General features: G+C 45.2%; 1 protein-coding gene across 1 annotated transcript in view; it reads right to left on the bottom strand.

Annotated features, from left to right (window-relative positions):
- ZBTB7A (zinc finger and BTB domain containing 7A) overlaps positions 1-19697 on the bottom strand; it is a 52990-nt gene that overhangs the window by 19787 nt on the left and 13506 nt on the right. The window contains 3 exon segments of the mRNA XM_033954648.1: positions 17232-17443; positions 17445-17755; positions 17758-18418. Of these exon segments, the coding sequence (XP_033810539.1) occupies positions 17232-17443; positions 17445-17755; positions 17758-18418 (1184 nt within the window).

The following is a 19697-nucleotide window of genomic DNA, read 5'->3' as shown; positions in this document are numbered from 1 at the left end:
AGTCTCCTCCCAGCAAGCTCCCTTTACCTGATGGTTCCCTCGCTGTCTGATCACAAGATCCACTGGTCCCTCTACTTCCTTCCTGCAGTCATCTCGTTCAGCATCTGTTCTGGATACTGCTGTCCGAAGCGTCAACATCAGTTCAGCTGTCGGCTTTCCCCCTCTCCTCTCGATCTCCTTTCTCACATTGGCTGCCAGTAGTCTAGTTCCCGCTGTGCTCAGGTGTAGTCCGTCCCGCCGGTAGAGCTTGCTCTTTCCCCAGAAGGACATCCAGTTCCTCACAAAGTGGAAGCTCTCCTCTTGGCACCATCTCCTCAACCATGCATTCACAGCCTGGAGGTCTGCCTGCCTCTTTGCATCTGCCCTCGGTACAGGCAGGATCTCTGAGAATGCTATCCTCCGTGTACTTCGCTTCAGCTTTCGTCCCAGGACCCTGAACTGGTCAGTCAGTGTGGCTATGCTGAAGTTCCTCCGGCTCACATCATTTGTTCCGACGTGGATTATCACCGCAGTCTCCTCTGTCTCTGCTCCGTCCAGAATCCTCTCGATCCTGTCAGTGATGTCTCGTGTCTTGGCCCCTGGGAGACAAGTCACTAGCCGGTCCTCCCTTCCTCCGGCTACGTGACTATCTACCTCTCTCAAGATCGAGTCTCCCACCACAATAGCAGACTTCCCTTTCCTCAGCAACCTCCTCTGTCTCAGGTCCGTGTCCTCGGTGTAGAGCGGTGTCTCTCCCTCAGGGTCCTGTCTTAAGGCAGCTTTCACTGTATCACGTACAAGATTTTACTTTGTTTCCTGACAGTGCTTGGAGAAGAACTGCAGAGGGAATTAAATCACTGTAAAGTGCTGGAAGGGCAGGAAACTAAGAAGGATTTCCCTATGGCTGCGTGGGGAGCAGGCAAGGGGTGGTGGTGGACAGCCGAGCAAAAAGAAAGAAAAAAAAATAAAATACAGAAACAGGCTAAGGAGAGAGAGAGAGAAAGAAATAAAGACAGATACACACACACATATATGCTAGCACCCGTTAATATAACGGGCTATAAGACTAATTTCTTTATATTACTTCACAGTCCAGCCCCTTTCACCTTCATCCTATGCCCCCTCATTCCCAAGTTTCCTTTCAGTTAAAAGAGACTTGCTTCTTGTGGATCTAGACCAGGGGCGCCCACACTTTTTGGGCTTGCGAGCTACTTTTTAAATGACCAAGTCAAAATGATCTACGAACAATAAAATAAAAAAAAAAAAACACAAAGCACACTGTACGCATAGAAAATGTTAATCATCATTCCTATTCCAGGGTTTTTCAAAGAGGTCAAAGCAGATGACTCTATGCACTATAACCTCAGTAACAACCATACAAAAATAGACAAATATACCCCCCTCCCTTTTTACTAAACCATGATAGCAGTTTTTAGCGCAGGGAGCTGCGCTGAATGCCCAGCGCTGCTCTAGACACTCATAGGCTCCCTGCGCTAAAAACTTCTATTGCGGTTTAGTAAAAGGGGACCTTAGTGTAAAATATAGACAGCAGATATAAATTCAGACACATTTTGATCACTAAATTTAAAATAAAATCATTTTCCCTACCTTGTCTGGTGATTTCATGAGTCTCTGGTTGCACTTTCTTCTTCTGACTGTGCATACAATCTTTCTTCCCTTCTTTTAGCCTGTATGCTTCCTCTCCTCCAGACCTCATTCCTTCCCCCAACTTTTCCTTCCTCTTCCCTGCCCTTTCTTTCTCTCTGCCTCCCTTTCATTTTTTTTCTGTTTCTCTTCTTTCTTTCTTTCTCCCTGCCCTCCCCCAAGCCACTGCCACTGCCATTACCATCGGGGACCAGGACCCAAACGCCACCAATAACAGGCCCCAAGCTCTCCCTGCTTCGGCCAACCAGCATTCCTCTCCCCGACGTCAATTCTGCCGTCGGGAAGAGGAAGGCTGATCAGCCCAAGATCATGATCAACCTATTGGGGGAAATGCTGCTGGGTCCTGCCTTCGCGGAAACAGAAAGTAGGCAGGACCCGGCAGGAAGAAGAACAAATGCTTCACTAACCTGTCTCCCGCATTAGCCCATAGCGAACGCTTGCTTCAGGGCTCTCAACATGTGCGTGCTGGCTTCCCTTCTCCCCCCCCCCGGACATAACTTCCGGTTTCGGAGGGAAGAGAAAAGAAGCCGGCACGCACACATTAGAGCCCGGAGCATAAGTTCGCTAGGGGCTGAAATCTACAAGCCGGTTTTTTTTGGGGGGGGTGTAATGTTCAGCAGCGGCAGATGACAGCTGGGCAGACCGCCCAGCTAAAAGGCCCTAGGGAGAACACTGGAGAGGAAGGCTGATCGGCCCGTAGATCAGGACGGCAACACGAGTCTATCACAGAGCCCGGGATGGGCTCTGCGATCGACTCGCGTTGCCTTCCTGAGCTACTGGTCGATCGCGATCGACGCGTTGGGCACCCCTGATCTAGACCAAGGAGGTATTTAAATATTTATATGTCTATCTGATACAAGGGATGGACAGGCTTCATTTTATAGCTTTTCCTGCAACATTGTGGGGATCAGCACAGGGAAACTCAATTCTATTCTTATGTACTATCTATATTTATTCTCCTTTTCTGTGCCTTATTAACCTTATTGGTAAACTATAACCTAGGCTACCCCTTGTGTCTCCTCTTGCTGTCCATGATTTTTCTTTTAAAAACTGTACGTCGCTTAGGTGACACTGTTTTACAGGTAACATACCAAATAAACTAGACCACAGATCAAACATGACAAACCCTACAATGCTATTTAATATATTCATAAATGATCTAGAAACAGGAACAAAGAGTGAGATAATAAAATTTGCGGATGACACCAAACTATTTAGTGGAGCTCGGACAAAGGAAGATTGTGAAAAATTGCAAAGGGACTTGGACAAATTGGGAGAATGGGCAGAGAGATGGCAGATGAAGTTCAATGTTGAGAAATGTAAAGTATTGCATGTGGGAATCAGAAACCCGAGGCACAGCTATACGATGGGAGGGATGTTATTGAATGAGAGTACCCAAGAAAGGGACTTGGGGGTAATGGTGGACATGACAATGAAGCCGACGGCACAGTGCGCAGCGGCCGCCAAGAGAGCGAATAAAATGCTGGGGATAATCAAGAAGGGTATTACAACAAGAACGAAAGAAGTTATCCTGCCGCTGTACCGGGCGATGGTGCGTCCGCATCTTGAGTACTGCGTCCAGTATTGGGCACCATACCTTAAGAAGGATATGGTGTTACTCGAGAGAGTTCAGAGGAGAGCGACACGACTGATTAAGGGGATGGAAAACCTTTCATACGCTGAGAGATTGGAGAAACTGGGTCTCTTTTCCCTGGAAAAGAGAAGACTTAGAGGGGATATGATAGAGACTTACAAGATCATGAAGGGCATAGAGAGAGTAGAGAGGGACAGATTCTTCAAACTTTCAGAACATAAAAAAACAAGAGGGCATTCGGAAAAGTTGAAAGGGGACAGATTCAAAACAAATGCTAGGAAGTTCTTCTTTACCCAACGTGTGGTGGACACCTGGAATGCGCTTCCAGAGGACGTTATAGGGCAGCGAACGGTACTGGGGTTTAAGAAAGGATTGGACAATTTCCTGCTGGAAAAGGAGATAGAGGGGTATAGATAAAAGATTACTGCACAGGTCCTGGACCTGATGGGCCGCCGCGTGAGCGGACTGCTGGGCGCGATGGACCTTAGGTCTGACCCAGCGGAGGCATTTCTTATGTTCTTATGTTCTTATGAAAGGGCTTAAAGTGATACTCACTGGAAAAGGAAAGAGATGGGGAGGAGGGGGTTGGGGAAATGAGTATTCTGGAAACATTCCAATGTCTGATAGGTGTATAGTCTTAATTTACAGTCAATTATTCTAATTAGGGCAACAGGAGAACTGTTTATTACATATTCTTATTTCATTACTTGCTAAAAATCAAACACTAAATAAGCATACAGTATAAACCTAAGGCTCTCTATACTAGTCTAATATTCTGAGAACCTTAATAGAGTTTAATTAATCAGCTCAAAAATAAGATGCAGATAGTAGTTCAGAAGTAAGAGGAGTTCTATCCAGTCTTTGGCACTGATTGTCACATCTATGATTATCTCTCACTTGATGAGAGGTTTTATGTGTGTGTTCACTGCAAAGAGCTCCTAGCTCTCAGAGAATGAGTCTGTTCTGTTGAGATTAGAGCTGCAGACTTGGAGGAGCTGAGGGAGACAAAGAGGTACATAGAGGAGTCCTACAGGGACTATTTCGCCCAGAAATAGCTAAGAAGAAAAAAAAAAAAAATTTAAATTGAATCAGGTTGGGCAAACTGGATGGACCATTCGGGTCTTTATCTGCCGTCATCTACTATGTTACTATGTTACGATGTAGAGAAGTCCCACCTCCAATCTGGCAGCCCCTGTGCTGCCTTAGAGAAGGGTGGTCTAAAAGGAAAAAAATCAATCTGGTGAAGTAGGAAATAATCCTGTAGCCAGGACCTGTCCACCAGGGGATGCAATGTTCTCTAGCACTGAGGATGTGTCTCCAAGGATTCTGACCAGGAGGGAAGGGTTCATGATTTGATTATTAGGCATGCCGCCTGGGGGCCGCCGTGTGAGCGGACTGCTGGGCACGATGGACCACTGACCCAGCAGCGGCAATTCTTATGTTCTTATGTAGATAAGCTAGGTGGCTGGTAGGCATGAGATCGCCTGGTCACTTGCCTGCCTGCCTGGTGTGAAGGTGGCAAACCTCACGCTTCACTTAAGACAGGATTTTAGATAATGCTGGGGAGAAGCCGGCTGTCTTGGTACATGTAGGTATTAAATGACATAGGAAAATGTGTGAGGGAGGGTCTGTAAGCCAAATTCAGGCTCTTAGGTAGAAAGCCGAAATCCAGATTCTCCAGGGTAGCATGTTCAGAAATGCTCCCCATTCCACACACAGGACCCAAGAAGCAGGCAGAGCTCTGAAGTCCCAATGCATGGTTGAGAGATTTAGATTTGTTAGGAACTGGGCAAGCTTCTGGGAGAGGGGGAGCCTATTTCAAAAGGATGGACTCCCACCTTAACCGAGATGGAACCAGGCTGCTGGCACTAACTTCTAAAAAGGAGACAGAGCAGCTTTTAAACTAAGATGAGGGGGAAAGCTGACAGTCGCCCAGGAGTGAATGGTTCAGTGTGGAGTATCCTTGAAGGATACGTACTATTGAAACAGGATATTTAAGTAGTCCCAATAGAGAGGTTTCAATAATAGTGAAAGCAAGCCAGGAGTGCTTAAGAGGAAGGCAGAGTAAAGGACTCAAATTATCCCTGTCATCTTCTCAGCAGCTTATAGATCAAGGAAAAAAACACAATTTGAAGTATCTGTATGCAAAGGCTAGAAGCCTAGAAAATAAAATAGGAGAGCCAGAGTATATAACATTGAATGATGAGGTAGATATAATAGGCATCTTAGAGGTCTGGTAAAAGGAGAACAATCAATGGGACACTGTGTTACCCGAGTATAAATTATATTGCAAGGACAGAGTAAACCCTTCTTCAATGCCAAAGCATCTAAGAAAGCCTGTGACTTTCTTAGAGTCAGATTTCTAATGGGATAGAGAGAAGCCGCTGACATTTCCCGAAGAAATTTGGTGAACTGAGGATTGTATCAGGCTTGGAACCGGTATCGATTGTGGAGGGCTCCTCGTCAGTTGAAGAAGCTTCATCGTCGGTACCGGGTTGGAATTCTTCCCAGAGGTCCGGGTCCCTGACGTCGGTTGTGTGTAGGACGGGAGGGTGGTGTGGATGGTTCTGCGTGGCGAGTCTTAGAAAGAGATTTGCCAGAACGCATGGAGACGATACCGGGGGAAGAAGAGCAGTGCCGGTACTCGGTCTCGGGGGGCTTGGTGACGGTCCCGATGTCGGAGAGGATCGGCCTCAGAGTGTAGTTGCACGAGAGGATTGGTGGGTTTCCGCCGCGAGCACCGGCATGGACGTATTTAATGGTACCGATGGAGTCGACTCCGGTGGTAATGGTGCGAGGCTCGGGCCGGTCCGGTACCGGAAGGAGCGGGGCCAATATTGTTGGCAACAGGTGTTGCAGTTGTTTGCTGTAGCTGCTCCTGCAATTGAGTTTGGAGTATAGCCGCTATGCGGTCGTCCAGAGGAGGCACCGGTACCGCTTTTTTCTTTTTCGGTATCATAGGTGCTGCTCTACGCCCCGCGATGAGGAGGCCAATGACGAGGCACTCACCGAAATTGGGGCGGAGCGTTTACGGGGTCGGCTGGATGCCGGAGGACCGGTGTCGCCGACAGTGGCGGAGTGGGCGCTCAAAGGAAGTGGAAGGCTTCTTAGCCGCTTACCTGACGCCATCGACCCCGAGGGAAGGATCAGGTGGTGTGGAGGTAGTCAGTGCCGACTTTAGCGGCGCCGTCGATGGTGTGGCAGACTCCATGGCAGATTCCGGTGCCAAAAAGGATTGTTCTGCTGGATCTGCCTATTCTTCAACGTACGTTTTTTAAGAGTAGCACAGCGGGTGCAGGTGTCAGCCCGATTGCTCTGGACCCCAGGCACTGTAAGCACCAATTGTGCGGGTCAGTGAGAGAGATCGGGCGTGCACACGCGCTGGCACTTCTTAAAACCCGGCTGAGGGGGCATGAATGGAAACACGGCCTCCGCAAAATCTAACCCGGAGGCCTGTATGTTGGCAACAGGCCCCGCCGGGGCCGGCCAGAAAAATAAAGGAAAAGACAAATTAAAGAAAATTTATTTTTTTTTTTTAGACGAAAAAGAATACCCGAAGGGAAAAAAGCAAAAAAGGAAGAAAATGACGCGATGCGGGAAGGCAAAGTAGGATATTTCAACAGCCGTTGAAAGCACATGCGTCTTCTTCGCTCCGCGGAAACGAAGAAACTGGGGACCACGCTCTCCTCCGTCGAGCGGGGAAGGCACCCGCGCATGCGCGGTGCGGTCAACTAGAACTTTCTAGTTAAAAGTGTCCGTACCCGGGGCTTCCGTCGGTGACGTCACCCATACGTTAAGAATATGCTGCCTGCTTGTCCTGGATAATCATAGTTACCAGATGCTAGGGGACCACCTTGGGTGTCAGTGTCCAAGAAAAAGATTTGGATGTCACTGTAGACAATACGCGGAAACTTTCCGCCCAATGTGCGGTTGCGGACAAAAAACGCAAACAAAATGCTAGGAATTACAATGTGCGGTTGCGGACAAAAAACGCAAACAAAATGCTAGGAATTATTAGAAAAGGGATGGTAAACAAGACTAAGAATTGCTAATCCAGATTTAGCTCCTTTACAATCTTGTATCAATATGATTAGTGGCTAATTAAATGAAAATAAATTGGTCATCACAAATACCATCTTTGTCACCTCTTTTGGGTACTCAACCCATAAAGCTTTCAAATCACTTAAATATTTAGGTGTCCATTTAGACTCTGCACTCACATTTCACTTACAAATTTCATCAGTTGTGAAATCTTGTTTCTGTTCTTTACGAAAGATTCGTTCTATTCGTTCTTACATCAAGACCTTGAGCTGCGAGTCTCTCATTTATGCTTTAGTCACTTCCAAATTAGACTATTGCAACATTGTTTATGTTGGATTGCCATCAGTTTCGATTAAGAAACTGCAAACTATCAAAAATTCTACTATCAGAGTCCTTGTTAATGCTCGAAGATATGATCACATTTCTCCTTTTTTAAAGGAATATCACTGGCTACCCGTTAAATCCCCTTATGCATAAGGCTTTAATGCTTGCATATAAAGCATTACAATCGGGTCAACCAGACTATTTAGGAAAATGATTACTGACTGCTCACCAACTTACTTTATCTGCGGTTCATTTGGTACAGAAGTTTGCCTTTTTTGCAGCAGTTCCTTGCCTGTAGAATTCCCTCCCAGTTATAATTAGTTCCGAGTTATTTTATGTAAATTCAGATCAAATGGTTAAGACGCATCTTTTTTGGTTTAGCATTTTTATGAGACGATTGATGACTTAGGATCCTGTTTCTTTTTGGCAACTATTTAAACAAGATTTAAACAAAAATTGTTTTGTTTTTAGTTTTTTTAGACTTATAGATTACTTGGATTCAATTTTTTTTTGGCTTTGTCTTTTCTTTGCTTTCCTATTTTAAATGGTGTTCTTTTCATTTCTTGTTTTTATATATTTTGTACACCGTGCTGTTGATAAATCGAAGTGCGGTTAAAACTTTTAATAAACAAACATAATGCCTCTGTATTGCTTCATTATGCGACCTCACCGCACTGCATTCAATTCTGGTTGTCTTATCTCAAAAAAGATATAGCAAAACTAGAAAAGTTTAAAAGAAGAGCGACCCAGATGATAAAGGGGATGGAACTCCTCTCATATGAGAAAAGACTAAAGAGGTTGTGGCTGAAGGGAGATATGATTGACGTCTACAAAGTCCTGAGTGGTGTAGAATGGACACAAGTGGATCGATTTTTTACTCATCAAAAATTACAAAGGCTGGGGGGATACTGGAAGTTACAGAAAGATACGTTTTTGGGTTTTGTCCCCTAGGTAGGTTAAAAAATGATCACTTTATTGTAGGGACTCAACACGGCCATGCTTCGCAGAGAGAGACTTTAAAACCACATAGGAAGGAAATATTTTTTCTATCAGAGAATAGTTAAGCTTATGGAACACATTGACCAAAAGGATGTGGTAAAGAGCGTTTAACTAAGCTGGTTTTAGAAAAGGATTTGGACAATTTCCTGAAGGAAAAGTCCATAGTCTGCTATTAAGACAGACAGTGGGGGGAAGGCACTGCTTGCCCTGGATCGGTAGTCATGGAATATTGTTACTATTTAGGTTTTACCAGGTACTTGAGACCTGGATTGGCCACCATGAACACAGGATTCTGGGCTACATGACCATTGGTCTGATCCAGTAAGGCTGTTCTTATGTTCAGTGCATTTGGGAAAGTTAGGGTGAAAAGTTCTGTAGAAAAGCAAAATTTAGACACGAGGTCAGTCTTGACTGATGACAGACTAGGAAGAGCTCACTACAGATTCTGCACCATAAGTAGGTATTCTATCATGAAAGCACCAATCATAAAATCAACCTCTAAGCCAGTGACTCTCAAACCTGTCCTGGGGGGAATCTCATCCATCATTTTCAGGATACTGTATTCATAATGAAAATGCATAAGATGGTATGCAAATCTATCCTATGCATACTCATTGTGGATAATCCTTAAAACTGACAGAGTTCTCCCAGGACAGGTGTGGGAGTGACCACTCCAAGCCACACACACACACTTTTCTCTGATGCCAGTAGGAGTAACAATACTCTCTATCTACACTTGCATGGATTGTATATATGCTGGAAAACCCACTGAAACTCTTCAACACCACACCACACCACTCACTTTTTGAACCCATTACCTCACCTTCCCTTTTGTCCACCACTCTTCTCAGCCCTAAAACTTCAATACTCTCTCCCTCTCATTCAGCCATCCCTATTCTCCCTGCAAGCATTTTTGCCTGCAATGCAGCAGGTCTCATCCTTGTTTGCCTCTTCTTTCATCCATATCTTCTTGCTTCTTCTTTTACTCTCTGCAAGGGATCTGAACCCCAACCCTGGTCCTCCCAATCAACATCCACCTTACTCATGAGGATCACACTGCAATGTCGCCAGTATTATTTCTGTCCCCTTCCTTCATCCTCCCTTCACTGCCCTTATGTGCCCCGTAGAATATCGTTTATTAAACTTGATATACCACCTTAGCTGCAGCACAATTCAAAGTGGTTTACAATAAAATACCCGCTCTGTCTCCAATAAGCTTGTCTCTTCATCTCTTGATCTTTCCATCTGCTCGCACTGACTTGAGACCTGAATCTGCCCAGATGACTCTACTTTGGCTGTCACCCTATGTCATGGAGGCTACCTTTTCTCCCATATGCCTCGCCTGGTTGGTCATGGAGGTGGCATTGGGCTATTGCTCTCATCCTCTTGCAGATTTCAACCCCTTCCTCCACCACAGTCTCACCATTTCTCTTCCTTTGAAGTCCACTCTTTGCGTCTTTTTGCACTTCTGCCCCTCCACGTAGCTGTCATTTACCAACCCCCTGATAAGTCCCTCTCTTCATTCCTCACTGATTGATACCTGACTTTTCCTCTTTCTTGAACATTCATCTCCCTCCATCATCCTTGGAGATTTCAACATTCATACCAACAAACCCTCTGGCTCTTATGCTTCTAGACCCTAAATCCTCATTTGATCTTCATCTGTGCTCCATCACCCATACCCACCAGAATGATCACTACCTTGATCTTTTCTTTTTCTCCAACTGCTCTATCACAAATTTCTCCATAGCAGCCCTTCCCCTCTCTGACCCTCATCTGATAACTTTCACAATCCATCATCCTTCCCCACAGCCCCAGACAATTTCCATCTATACATTTAGGAATCTTCAGGCCAACGACTCAGACACTCTCTGCACCACTAATTTGCCCCTCTTCTCTACCACTATGCTACACAAATCTGTAAATAAGGTTATCTTCTCCTATAACACCACTCTCTCCTCTGTTCTAAATACCCTCACTCCCCCTAGCCCACGCTCTGTAAGACATCCCAAACTCCAGCCCTGGCTAAACTCTAAAAATCCATTACTTAGGCTCCCTGTGTCAGGTCTGCTGTATGGCTCTGGCTCAAATTCTGTACTCATGCTAACTTTATTCATTTCAAATTCCTCCTGACCTCCCTTCCAATCAACTCTATCACTTGCCAAACAAGATTATGCCCACCTGACTCTAGGCTCCAACTCTTGCCACCTAAGTCACACTAAACTTCTTACCTAAGGGTTCCTCCCACCTTCAACCCCTCTTGTCACTCTACCCCCAGACTATGGCTGAGTAATTCTACGATAAGGTTAACAAAATTAATCTCAGGAGTTTTCAACCAAGCCATCTCTCCCAGTCCACTCTCTGCCAACCCCTCCTCCCCTTGCCGCCTTATCTTCCTTTCCTGAAATTACTTGAAGAAGAAACTGCATATTTTCTTTCCTCCTCAAAACTCACCACCTGTTTCTCTGATCACATCCCTAACCATCTACATTGTCATCCCCTCTTAGCACTCTCCACCACAACTGTGCCCAATGCCTTCAAACACTCCATTGTTACACCACTCCTCAAAAAAACTTGCTGAACCCTACCTGCCCTTCCAACTATCATTCTGGTTTCCTTCTTATCCAAGTTACTTGAACGTACTGTTCACCATTATAGTCTTGACTTTCTTTCATCTCAATCAGGCTTTCACCCTCTTCATTTTACAGAAACTGCCCTTACGAAAGTCTCCAATAACCTGCTCCTGACTAAATCCAGAAGGATGAAGATGGAGTAGAGGCTCTATTATCTCAGGTTTTTACTATCTTTCCCATTGCAACCTTTAGAATATGCTATGGTGGATCCTCCTCCACCACCATCCCGCATCGGTTGGTGTACCTCAAGGCTCTGTCCTGGGACCATTTCTTTTTTTATCTACACTTCTTCCCTTGGTGCTCTAATCTCCTCCTATGGTTTTCAGTATCATCTCTATGCCGATGATTCACAGCTCTCTCTACACCTGCAGTCTCGATATTCAATCCCAGGTTTCAACTTGCTTTGTGACATTGCTACCTGGATGTCTCGCTGCTATCTAAAATTAAATATGGCCAAGACTAAGTTCCTTATCTTTCTACTTAAACCCATCCCTCCTCTTCCCCCATTCTCTATTTCTGTAAACAATGCCCTCATCCTGTCTCGTCAGCTCACAACCTCAGGTAATTTTTGACTCACCTCTCTCCTTGTCACATATCCGACAGACTGCCAAAACCTGTCATTTTTTTTCTACAATAATCACTAAAATCAGACCCTTCCTTTCTGAGCACACCGCTAAGACCCTCATCCATACCCTCATCACCTCTCGCCTAGACCAGTGTTCTTCAACCGCCAGTCCGCAGAAATTTTCTGCCGGTCCGCAGGGCCAGCATGTCCATCGGGCCGGTTTCCTGAGTGCTGCAGTGCAGTGCACAAAGCCACAGAAATATCAAGTCAGATGCATTTGACTCCTTCACACTCACACGCTGAGCATCCTTCTTCACATGCATTCAGGGATTGGGGTCACCTCCCCCGTGGTCTGCCATTCTTTAGGCATTCCCTGGTCCAGCATGCTTTTCTCTCTGCCCCCCATCTGTGATCCTGCATAATCCCTCTCAAACCCCAACTTTTCCCCCATCCTACCTTCAAACGCCTTAGGTCACCGCACCCCCTCTGACGCAACTTCTCTATCTCAGCCATGTTCCGCCCTGCGGACACAGGAAATTGTGTTAGGGGCGGGACCCTGGGCAAGGGAAAGCGTTGTGTTAGAGGGGGTTGGGACGCTGATGTAAGAAAGCTCTTGGGTGAACTCAAACAACTTGGGTAGGAGGAGTTAGAAAGAATGAGGGGGAAATGCTAGACTAGGACTTGGGATTTGGACTTTGAGAGAAATAGTAGGGGAAGAGAACCTGAAAATGAGGGATAGATGCTGGACTGGGGATTGGGGCTTGTGCTTGAGGGAGAGGGAGCAATAGCAAATGGGTTGGAAGGGATCGTGTGTGAGCTGCCGAGTGTCCTCTTCCGGTTTGCTTTAACCACATTTGGGGGCCCTTTTAACCAAACTGTGGTAAAAAAGTGGCCACTTTTACCCTGGGACAAAAAGATTATTTTCCCCCCATTAATGCTCATGTACTAATATTTCTTATGTGGCCATTAAACATGGGGTGAGCTCATATTGCCACGCATAGATGATGGTAGGAGCCTCGGGTAAGCATGGGCTAATCGCTTAGGTACGCAGCTATGTAGCAATACTAAGCCAGTAGTGCAGAACTCTCCACCCTTAGACCTAATCCCAGGGCTAACAAATATATTAGGACATTCAGAAAGTGGGATGGGATGTCTCAGCACCTTGCAGAAAGTTATTTTGTTTTTGCTCCAGTAAGCGCACTGGTTTATGAAAAGGGCCTCTTGGAGCTTCCAAGATCTTGAACTGCTTTAATACTCCTGTAGCTCCTATACTAGTGATGGCTTGGAGCTACTTGGAGGAGGGGTGCAGGACCAGTCCTTGGAAATAAATGAGGAAAGAGTTTAGGGAAATATCAGAGGGGAAGGGCTTCTGATGAGGCGCTGGATGTGCGCGAGGAGCTGCTGCCCACAGCCCTCAGGGAGCTGGTGATGAAAAGGCAGGCGCTCGGCGTTCAATGCAGAAGTTGGAACCTATCTGACCGAGCCGGGCGCGAAGGCTTCTTCGACCCACTACGCGTTCCCTCGCCATCTCAAAGCCCGAAGAGCCATTTTCCAGACTGGGCGTGGCCCCAGAAGTTCCTGGAGGCAGCTCTACCCCTCCCCCAGTATGGAGCAAACTGCTTGACTGTGGCCAGGGAGGGGGTCATTTCCATTGGGTTTAGCCCCCCTCCCACTTGCACCCTTGATCCCAAATACATTGACCACAGTTTTCTGAGTTTTGTCCTGGCCAGGTGCGGTTAGCGAAGGGATGGAAGGGCTTTTGGAGTTCAGATTGATTTCCTGCACGTGATGGTGTGTCCCTGAAAACTAAGGGGAGAGCGGGTTGATGCTAGCATTTACCGGGTACATTTTGCCCAGGATAATTGGACTATAGATTAGATTTATGAACTGACTATACCTTGGATAGGCCAAAAGGCAAGGCATAGCATGGAGGGAGAGAGACACCAACGGTAGGGGGAATGCTTTTATTGTTTTTATTTAATGATTGATTTGGCTGTTCAGGAAGAAATTGCATTTGTTTCTTTTCCTCTGGGGTTGTACTGTTTGCAGAGTCTTGCATCTTAGGGTTTTTTGTTTGTAAATATTAGTACTTTTAGTTTTTGGTCCTGCATTTGCATGGGGTTATCTGTTTTCTGGTAGGAATGAATGCTGAAAAGCATACAGTGTGCTTTGTGTATTTTAATTTTGTAGTTAACCATTATGTGTCGTTAATACAATTATATTTGTGTATATATGAAAAATGAATGGAAAAAATGGTACAATTAGTACTATTATGGGGGCGGGGTCTGGGGTGGAGATGGGCACGACTTAGCCCAGTGTTCAACTGCCAGTCCGCCAAATAATTATTTTATTTCCACCGGTCCATAGGTGTCAAAAGGTTGAAGAACACTGGCCTAGACTACTGCAACTTGCTTCTCACTGGCCTTCCACTAAACCATCTCTCTCCCCTTCAATCGGTTCAGAACTCTGCTGCACACCTCATATTTCGCCAATGTCATTATGCCCACATTACACCTCTCCTCAAATCATTTGATGAGAGGTGTAATGTGAGTGAAGTGGAAAGAGTAAAGGTGAATTGCTTGTTCACACTTTCCAAAAATACTAGGACTAGGGGGGCATGCGATGAAGCTATTAAGTAGTAGATTTAAAACAATCCAGAGAAAACATATTTCTTCACACAGCATGTAATTAAACACTAGATTTTGTTGCCAGATAATGTGGTGAAATCAGTTAGCTTAGCGGGGTTTAAAAAAAGGCTTGGATACTTTCTTAAAAGAGAAGTCCTTAAGCCATTAATTGAGATGGCTTGGGGAAATCCACTGCCTATTCCTAGGATAAGGCAGCATAAAATCTGTTTTACTCCTTGTCTTGCCAGGTACTTGGTTTGACCACTGTTAGAAACAGGATACTGGGCTTGAAGGACCTTTGGTCTGTCTCAGTATGGCAATTCTTATGTTCGTTGGCTCCCTATCCATTTTTGCATATAGGTTCAACTCCTCTTAATGACCTACAAACTGTATTTGCTCTGTAGTAGAGCATAACATGGGGACAAATTTTTCCCTGTTCCCGTGAGTTCTTCTCCTGTCCCTGCTCCATTCATGCAAGCTCCATTCTCATCTGCACAAGCCTCAAACACTTTAATATTATAAGTGTTCGAGGCTTGTGTGGTTAAGGCAAGAGCTTATAAGAATGGGACAGGGACAGCGAAAAAAATAGAAGGGACAGGAGGATGGGGAAATTGAGTTCCTGTGGGGATGGAGTCAAATTTGTCCCCGTGTCATTTTCTACTCTGTAGCTTCTCAGAATCTCTCTTCTCTCCCCAAACTCCCCCCCCCCCCGGGCACTCCACTCATTGGGTAAGTCTCTTTTTTATCTGTACCTTTCTCCTCTATGGCCAACTCCAGACTTCATCCTTTCTACTTTGCTGTACTATATGCCTGGAACAAACTGTCTGATTCGTTGCATCAAGCTCCATTTCTGGCAGTATTCAAATCCAGACTCAAAAGCTCACTTCTTTGAATTACAAACTCCATGCTAAGCACCAATATCTGTCTTATCATTCCTTCTATAATTTCCCCACTCAAGCACTGTGTATAGGTGCACCTTCTTGTTCAGTTTGTCTATCTTGACTAGAACGTAAGCTCTTGAGCAGGGGACTCTGATTCTTCGTTTGATTTACAGTGCAGTATGTCTAGTAGCGCTATAGAAATGATAAGTAGTAGATAAAGATCAGAAGCAAGTGCCACATTAATCGAAATAGCTAATATCAGAACCCGCTTCAAAACTGGATGAACCAGAAATATAGAAAGTGATAAAAGTTTGCATGACCTCATGTATGATATGATTCTGATTAACATTCAAATGCATAGAAACTGATGTACATGTACACCCAGCTTGGGAAGAGATGGCCCAGGGGAGATATGACAGAGGTCTATACCAGACTCCATTCAGTATTTTAGACATGAATTGCTTATTTATTCTTTACAAAACACTAGGACTAGGGAACATGCAATGAAGCTACTAAGTAGTAAATTTAAAAACAAACCAGAGAAAATATTTCTTTGCTCAACATGTAATTAAACTCTCAAATTTGCTGTCAGAGAATGTGGTGGAAGCAGGTAACTTAGCAGGGTTTAAAAAAAAAAAAAAGATTTGGATAACTTCCTAAAAAAGTTCATAAGTGATTTATTAAGATGGACTTGGGAAAATCCATTGCTTATTTCTAGAATAAACAGCATCAAATCTGTTTTATTCTTTTGAGATCTTGCCAAGTAATTGTGACCTGGATTAGCCACTGTTGGAAACAAGATACTGTGCTTGATGAACCTTTGGTCTATCCCAGTATGGCAACTCTTACGTTCAAAATCTGTGTGCGTTACCTTCCTTCTCATAAACACAGATGTACTTACATACCCAATGTGAAACTCTAATATGAGGGGGAACACTCAGACATGCTCTTTTCTCTCGCATTCTAGCTCAAACCCACACAGTAAGGCACACATGCAGGTTTAGCATATCCCTTCACAGCCAGCACAACCTGGCACAACACACCATGGGAGTGGTACCCTTGGCATCCAGCCCGTGGCAAAGGGTGTACCACCTGCATTCCAAGGCTCACAAGACTCAGGTCTTACAATTGCAACACATTTGAGCTTTGTTACACATATCTGTACCTGCCTCTTTTTAAATTGAGGGATGAGTGGGAGGGGAGAGAGAAACAGGAGCAAAGACCACTGAGAGATAACAGCAGCTAATGTAGAGCTTATGGATGTTTTTCTTACACCCTAAAAGCTATCTAGGTAACACCCTTCTGCTATTTCCCAGCTTCTACAATGTGCTATTTAATTAAAAGCCTAGGCTAAAACTTGCAGAGCTCCAGTACTTCTATATCCTTAGATTGTCTGATGAAAGGGGGATACTACATTCAAACAGTAGCAGTGGCTTGGGCTCAGGGACTTAGGGCATTTAATGTAAATGGACTGCAGGCTTATGTAAGCGAACTAGGCAGTTTTTACGGCTTTTTCAGCCAGTGCACACAATGCAATGTTTTCTCTTGGCACACCAGGAGACAGAGCTGGGTGGGTCTGCCATCAGAGCTCTGCAGGAACCAGATTGAAGACAGCCTCTCTCTCTCTCCCAGTAACCCTTGGAGGGAAGCACAGAATAGAACAATCCTTGCTTTCTCCTTTCTATGCCCAGAAAAAAGGAAATTTGCCTTCCAGCTCTGGTTGGCACCTGATCTATCCTAGGCTTCTCTCCCCAAAGCTACAGCACAGTTTAAAAACCCTTATACTGTGATAGAGAATGGTCAACTTCAGTTCATCACAACTGGTTTGCTACCCACTCCTCCAATTATCTGGAACTTTGCTCCTCTCCTCTTTTTCTCCTCACTGGAAGAGCTGTTCCAGACTTCCCCACAAGCTCCACTTACCTTGTAAACCGGACCTTACAAATGTTGCATTCATAGGGTTTTTCACCCGTGTGGGTTCGGATATGGCGTGGTAGCTTGCCCGCTCCTTGGATCACTTTCTCACAGATTGGGCATTTCTGGAATGCTTTAGCTCGGATCTTCTTTTCCACCTTCTGTGACCAGGACGGATACAGGTCACTCTCCTGAGAGCTGCGGAAATATTTCAAGTAATAGATCCATGACTCCATCTTCATCCTTTTCCTCCTCCCCAGACTGTTTCCCCACAGAATTGAACATTCGCTGCAGCAGAGCACTGGCAGACAGACCATCTGCCTCCTGGCTAATAGCTTCCTCAGCATCTGCTCCTCCTGAAATAAAGTTGGGAGAGTCCCCAGCTTCTTGGTGGTCAAGCTGATTTGCTTCTTCCTCCTCTTCTTTAATCGGGAGGCTGTGCCCACTATAATGTCCATTCTGGGATGGCAAATACAAGGAACCTGTACCAGTCTCCTCATCATCCTCTCCTGGCCAAGCACCATGACTGCCTCTGGATCAAAGTCTTTCACCTTTGGTCTTTCAACTGTTGGGTCTTGAGAGCATAAGTTTGCACCATTGCACTCCCCCTCGTCACTATCTTGGCTCAGTCTTTCAAATTCTCTCAAATCCTCGTTGGTCCACCGACAGTTGGCTTGGTTGCCATTGTTAATGGAATTGCTCTGGAAGAACTCCAGGTACTCCTTTGCTCTGAGATGGTTTTGTTGATCAATTTGATCTACTAAATCATTCTGGTCATTTTTGGCCAGAATCTTCCTGTCCAAGAGATCTGTGCAAACGTCCCTCACTGACTGGATCTCTAACAGGTTCGAGGCATCAAGGATCTCGCTGACATTAGAGGTGCTGACAGTCAGCGTTGCGGTATATGCAAACTCCAGGAGAGCGGACAGAGCCTCAGCAGTTACAAAGTCCAACACATACACATTCTGGTGATTCACCATGACTCCTGAGGTGAAGAGCTTCTTGAAATATTGACTGCAGGCTGCCAGCACAGAGCGATGGGTGTGGAATTCTTGCCCATCCACAACAATGATCACATCACAGAGGAACCTCTTGTTTCTCTGCTCATTGAGGCTGCTCAGGATATCACTGCTGTGATCAGGAAACGGGATCCCGATGGGGCCATCCACACCACCCGTCATGCTGACCACAGATATCTGAAAAAAGCACAAAGAAAACCAGCATTTAGAAAGGAGAAAAAGATTCACAATAGCCATTCGAAACAAGAGCAGAGATTTATCAATGAGTACTGTAAAGAGGTTATTGGAAAAGAGATGATATCCTGTAAGGTTTGTTTTCATTAAGTGACCCAAGCCTTGAAACTTTCTTTGTATTTTAGAGAAAAACAAAGTGAATTGTGCAATATTACTTTTCTGACAGTATGCTGTGACTAAATTAGTTTGTAGAGGCCGATATTCAGATCACAGGGGTTAGAGGACTAAATCACGCAGTTAGTGGCAAACCTGGAAATTCAGGTCATAGCTAGTTGCATTTCCAGTCTATTTTTTAGCTATTAATAATATAGCCAGCTAAGCTGATATTCACTGGCTAGTCGACAAAGCTATAGAGGCCAAAGACAGACCCACATAAATAGCAGGTCTATCTGGCCACTCAACTTAAACGGTCGACCAAAGAATATTGGCATGACATAGATAACCACTAAGCACTAATATTCAGCAGCCATCTCGTGGTGAATATTAGTGTTTAGCCAGCTAAGTGCTATTTAACTGGCCAGGAGCCATTCCTGGATGGTTAAATAGTGCTGAATATTAGACGGATAGTGGCTTTATTAATACATTCATTTATAACATAACATAACTTTATTCTTCTATACCGCCATAATCAAACGATTTCTCGGCGGTTTACATTGAAGAGAGCTGGACAATCAGTGAAGTATAAAATACAAATAGCAAAAGTACAATATATTTCTTAAGGATAATTAGAATAGAAATATTGCAATTAGTGTAATTTCTATCCATAATAATAAAAGGCTAAGCGCGCATGCGCTGTCGAAAATCCGTGAGTCCTGGTGGAGTGAGCTGTGCTTCTGTGCCAGTGCTCACGGCACCTGCACTAGCGCGTGTGCCAGCGACTCCTCCCTCCCACTGCCGGTCCTCTTCAAAGCTGCCTGCTGAGGTTCGCCAGCCACTGTAGCGAACCTTGCAGGCCGCTCTAGCAAATCCAGGGAGGCAAAGGCGGGACGGAGGCTGCAATTGGCAGTGGCTGCTGCTACTCCTCCAGCCGCCTAGCTCCTCTCCGCCGGCCCTGGCTGGCAGCCCCCTCTGCCCAGTCCTCTCTGCTCCAGTGGCCCGCGAAGGAGAAGGAGCGGATGAAGCAGGGAGACTGTGCAAAGGGAAACAAAGGGGTTGACGGGACGGGAAGGGAAAAGGGAGGGGGAGGAAGCCGAGGAATCTCTAGCACCCGTTAATGTAACGG

Source organism: Geotrypetes seraphini, chromosome 8, assembly GCF_902459505.1.
Source record: "Geotrypetes seraphini chromosome 8, aGeoSer1.1, whole genome shotgun sequence".
NCBI lineage: Eukaryota > Metazoa > Chordata > Amphibia > Gymnophiona > Dermophiidae > Geotrypetes > Geotrypetes seraphini.
This window is presented reverse-complemented; position numbering and strand designations above follow the sequence as displayed.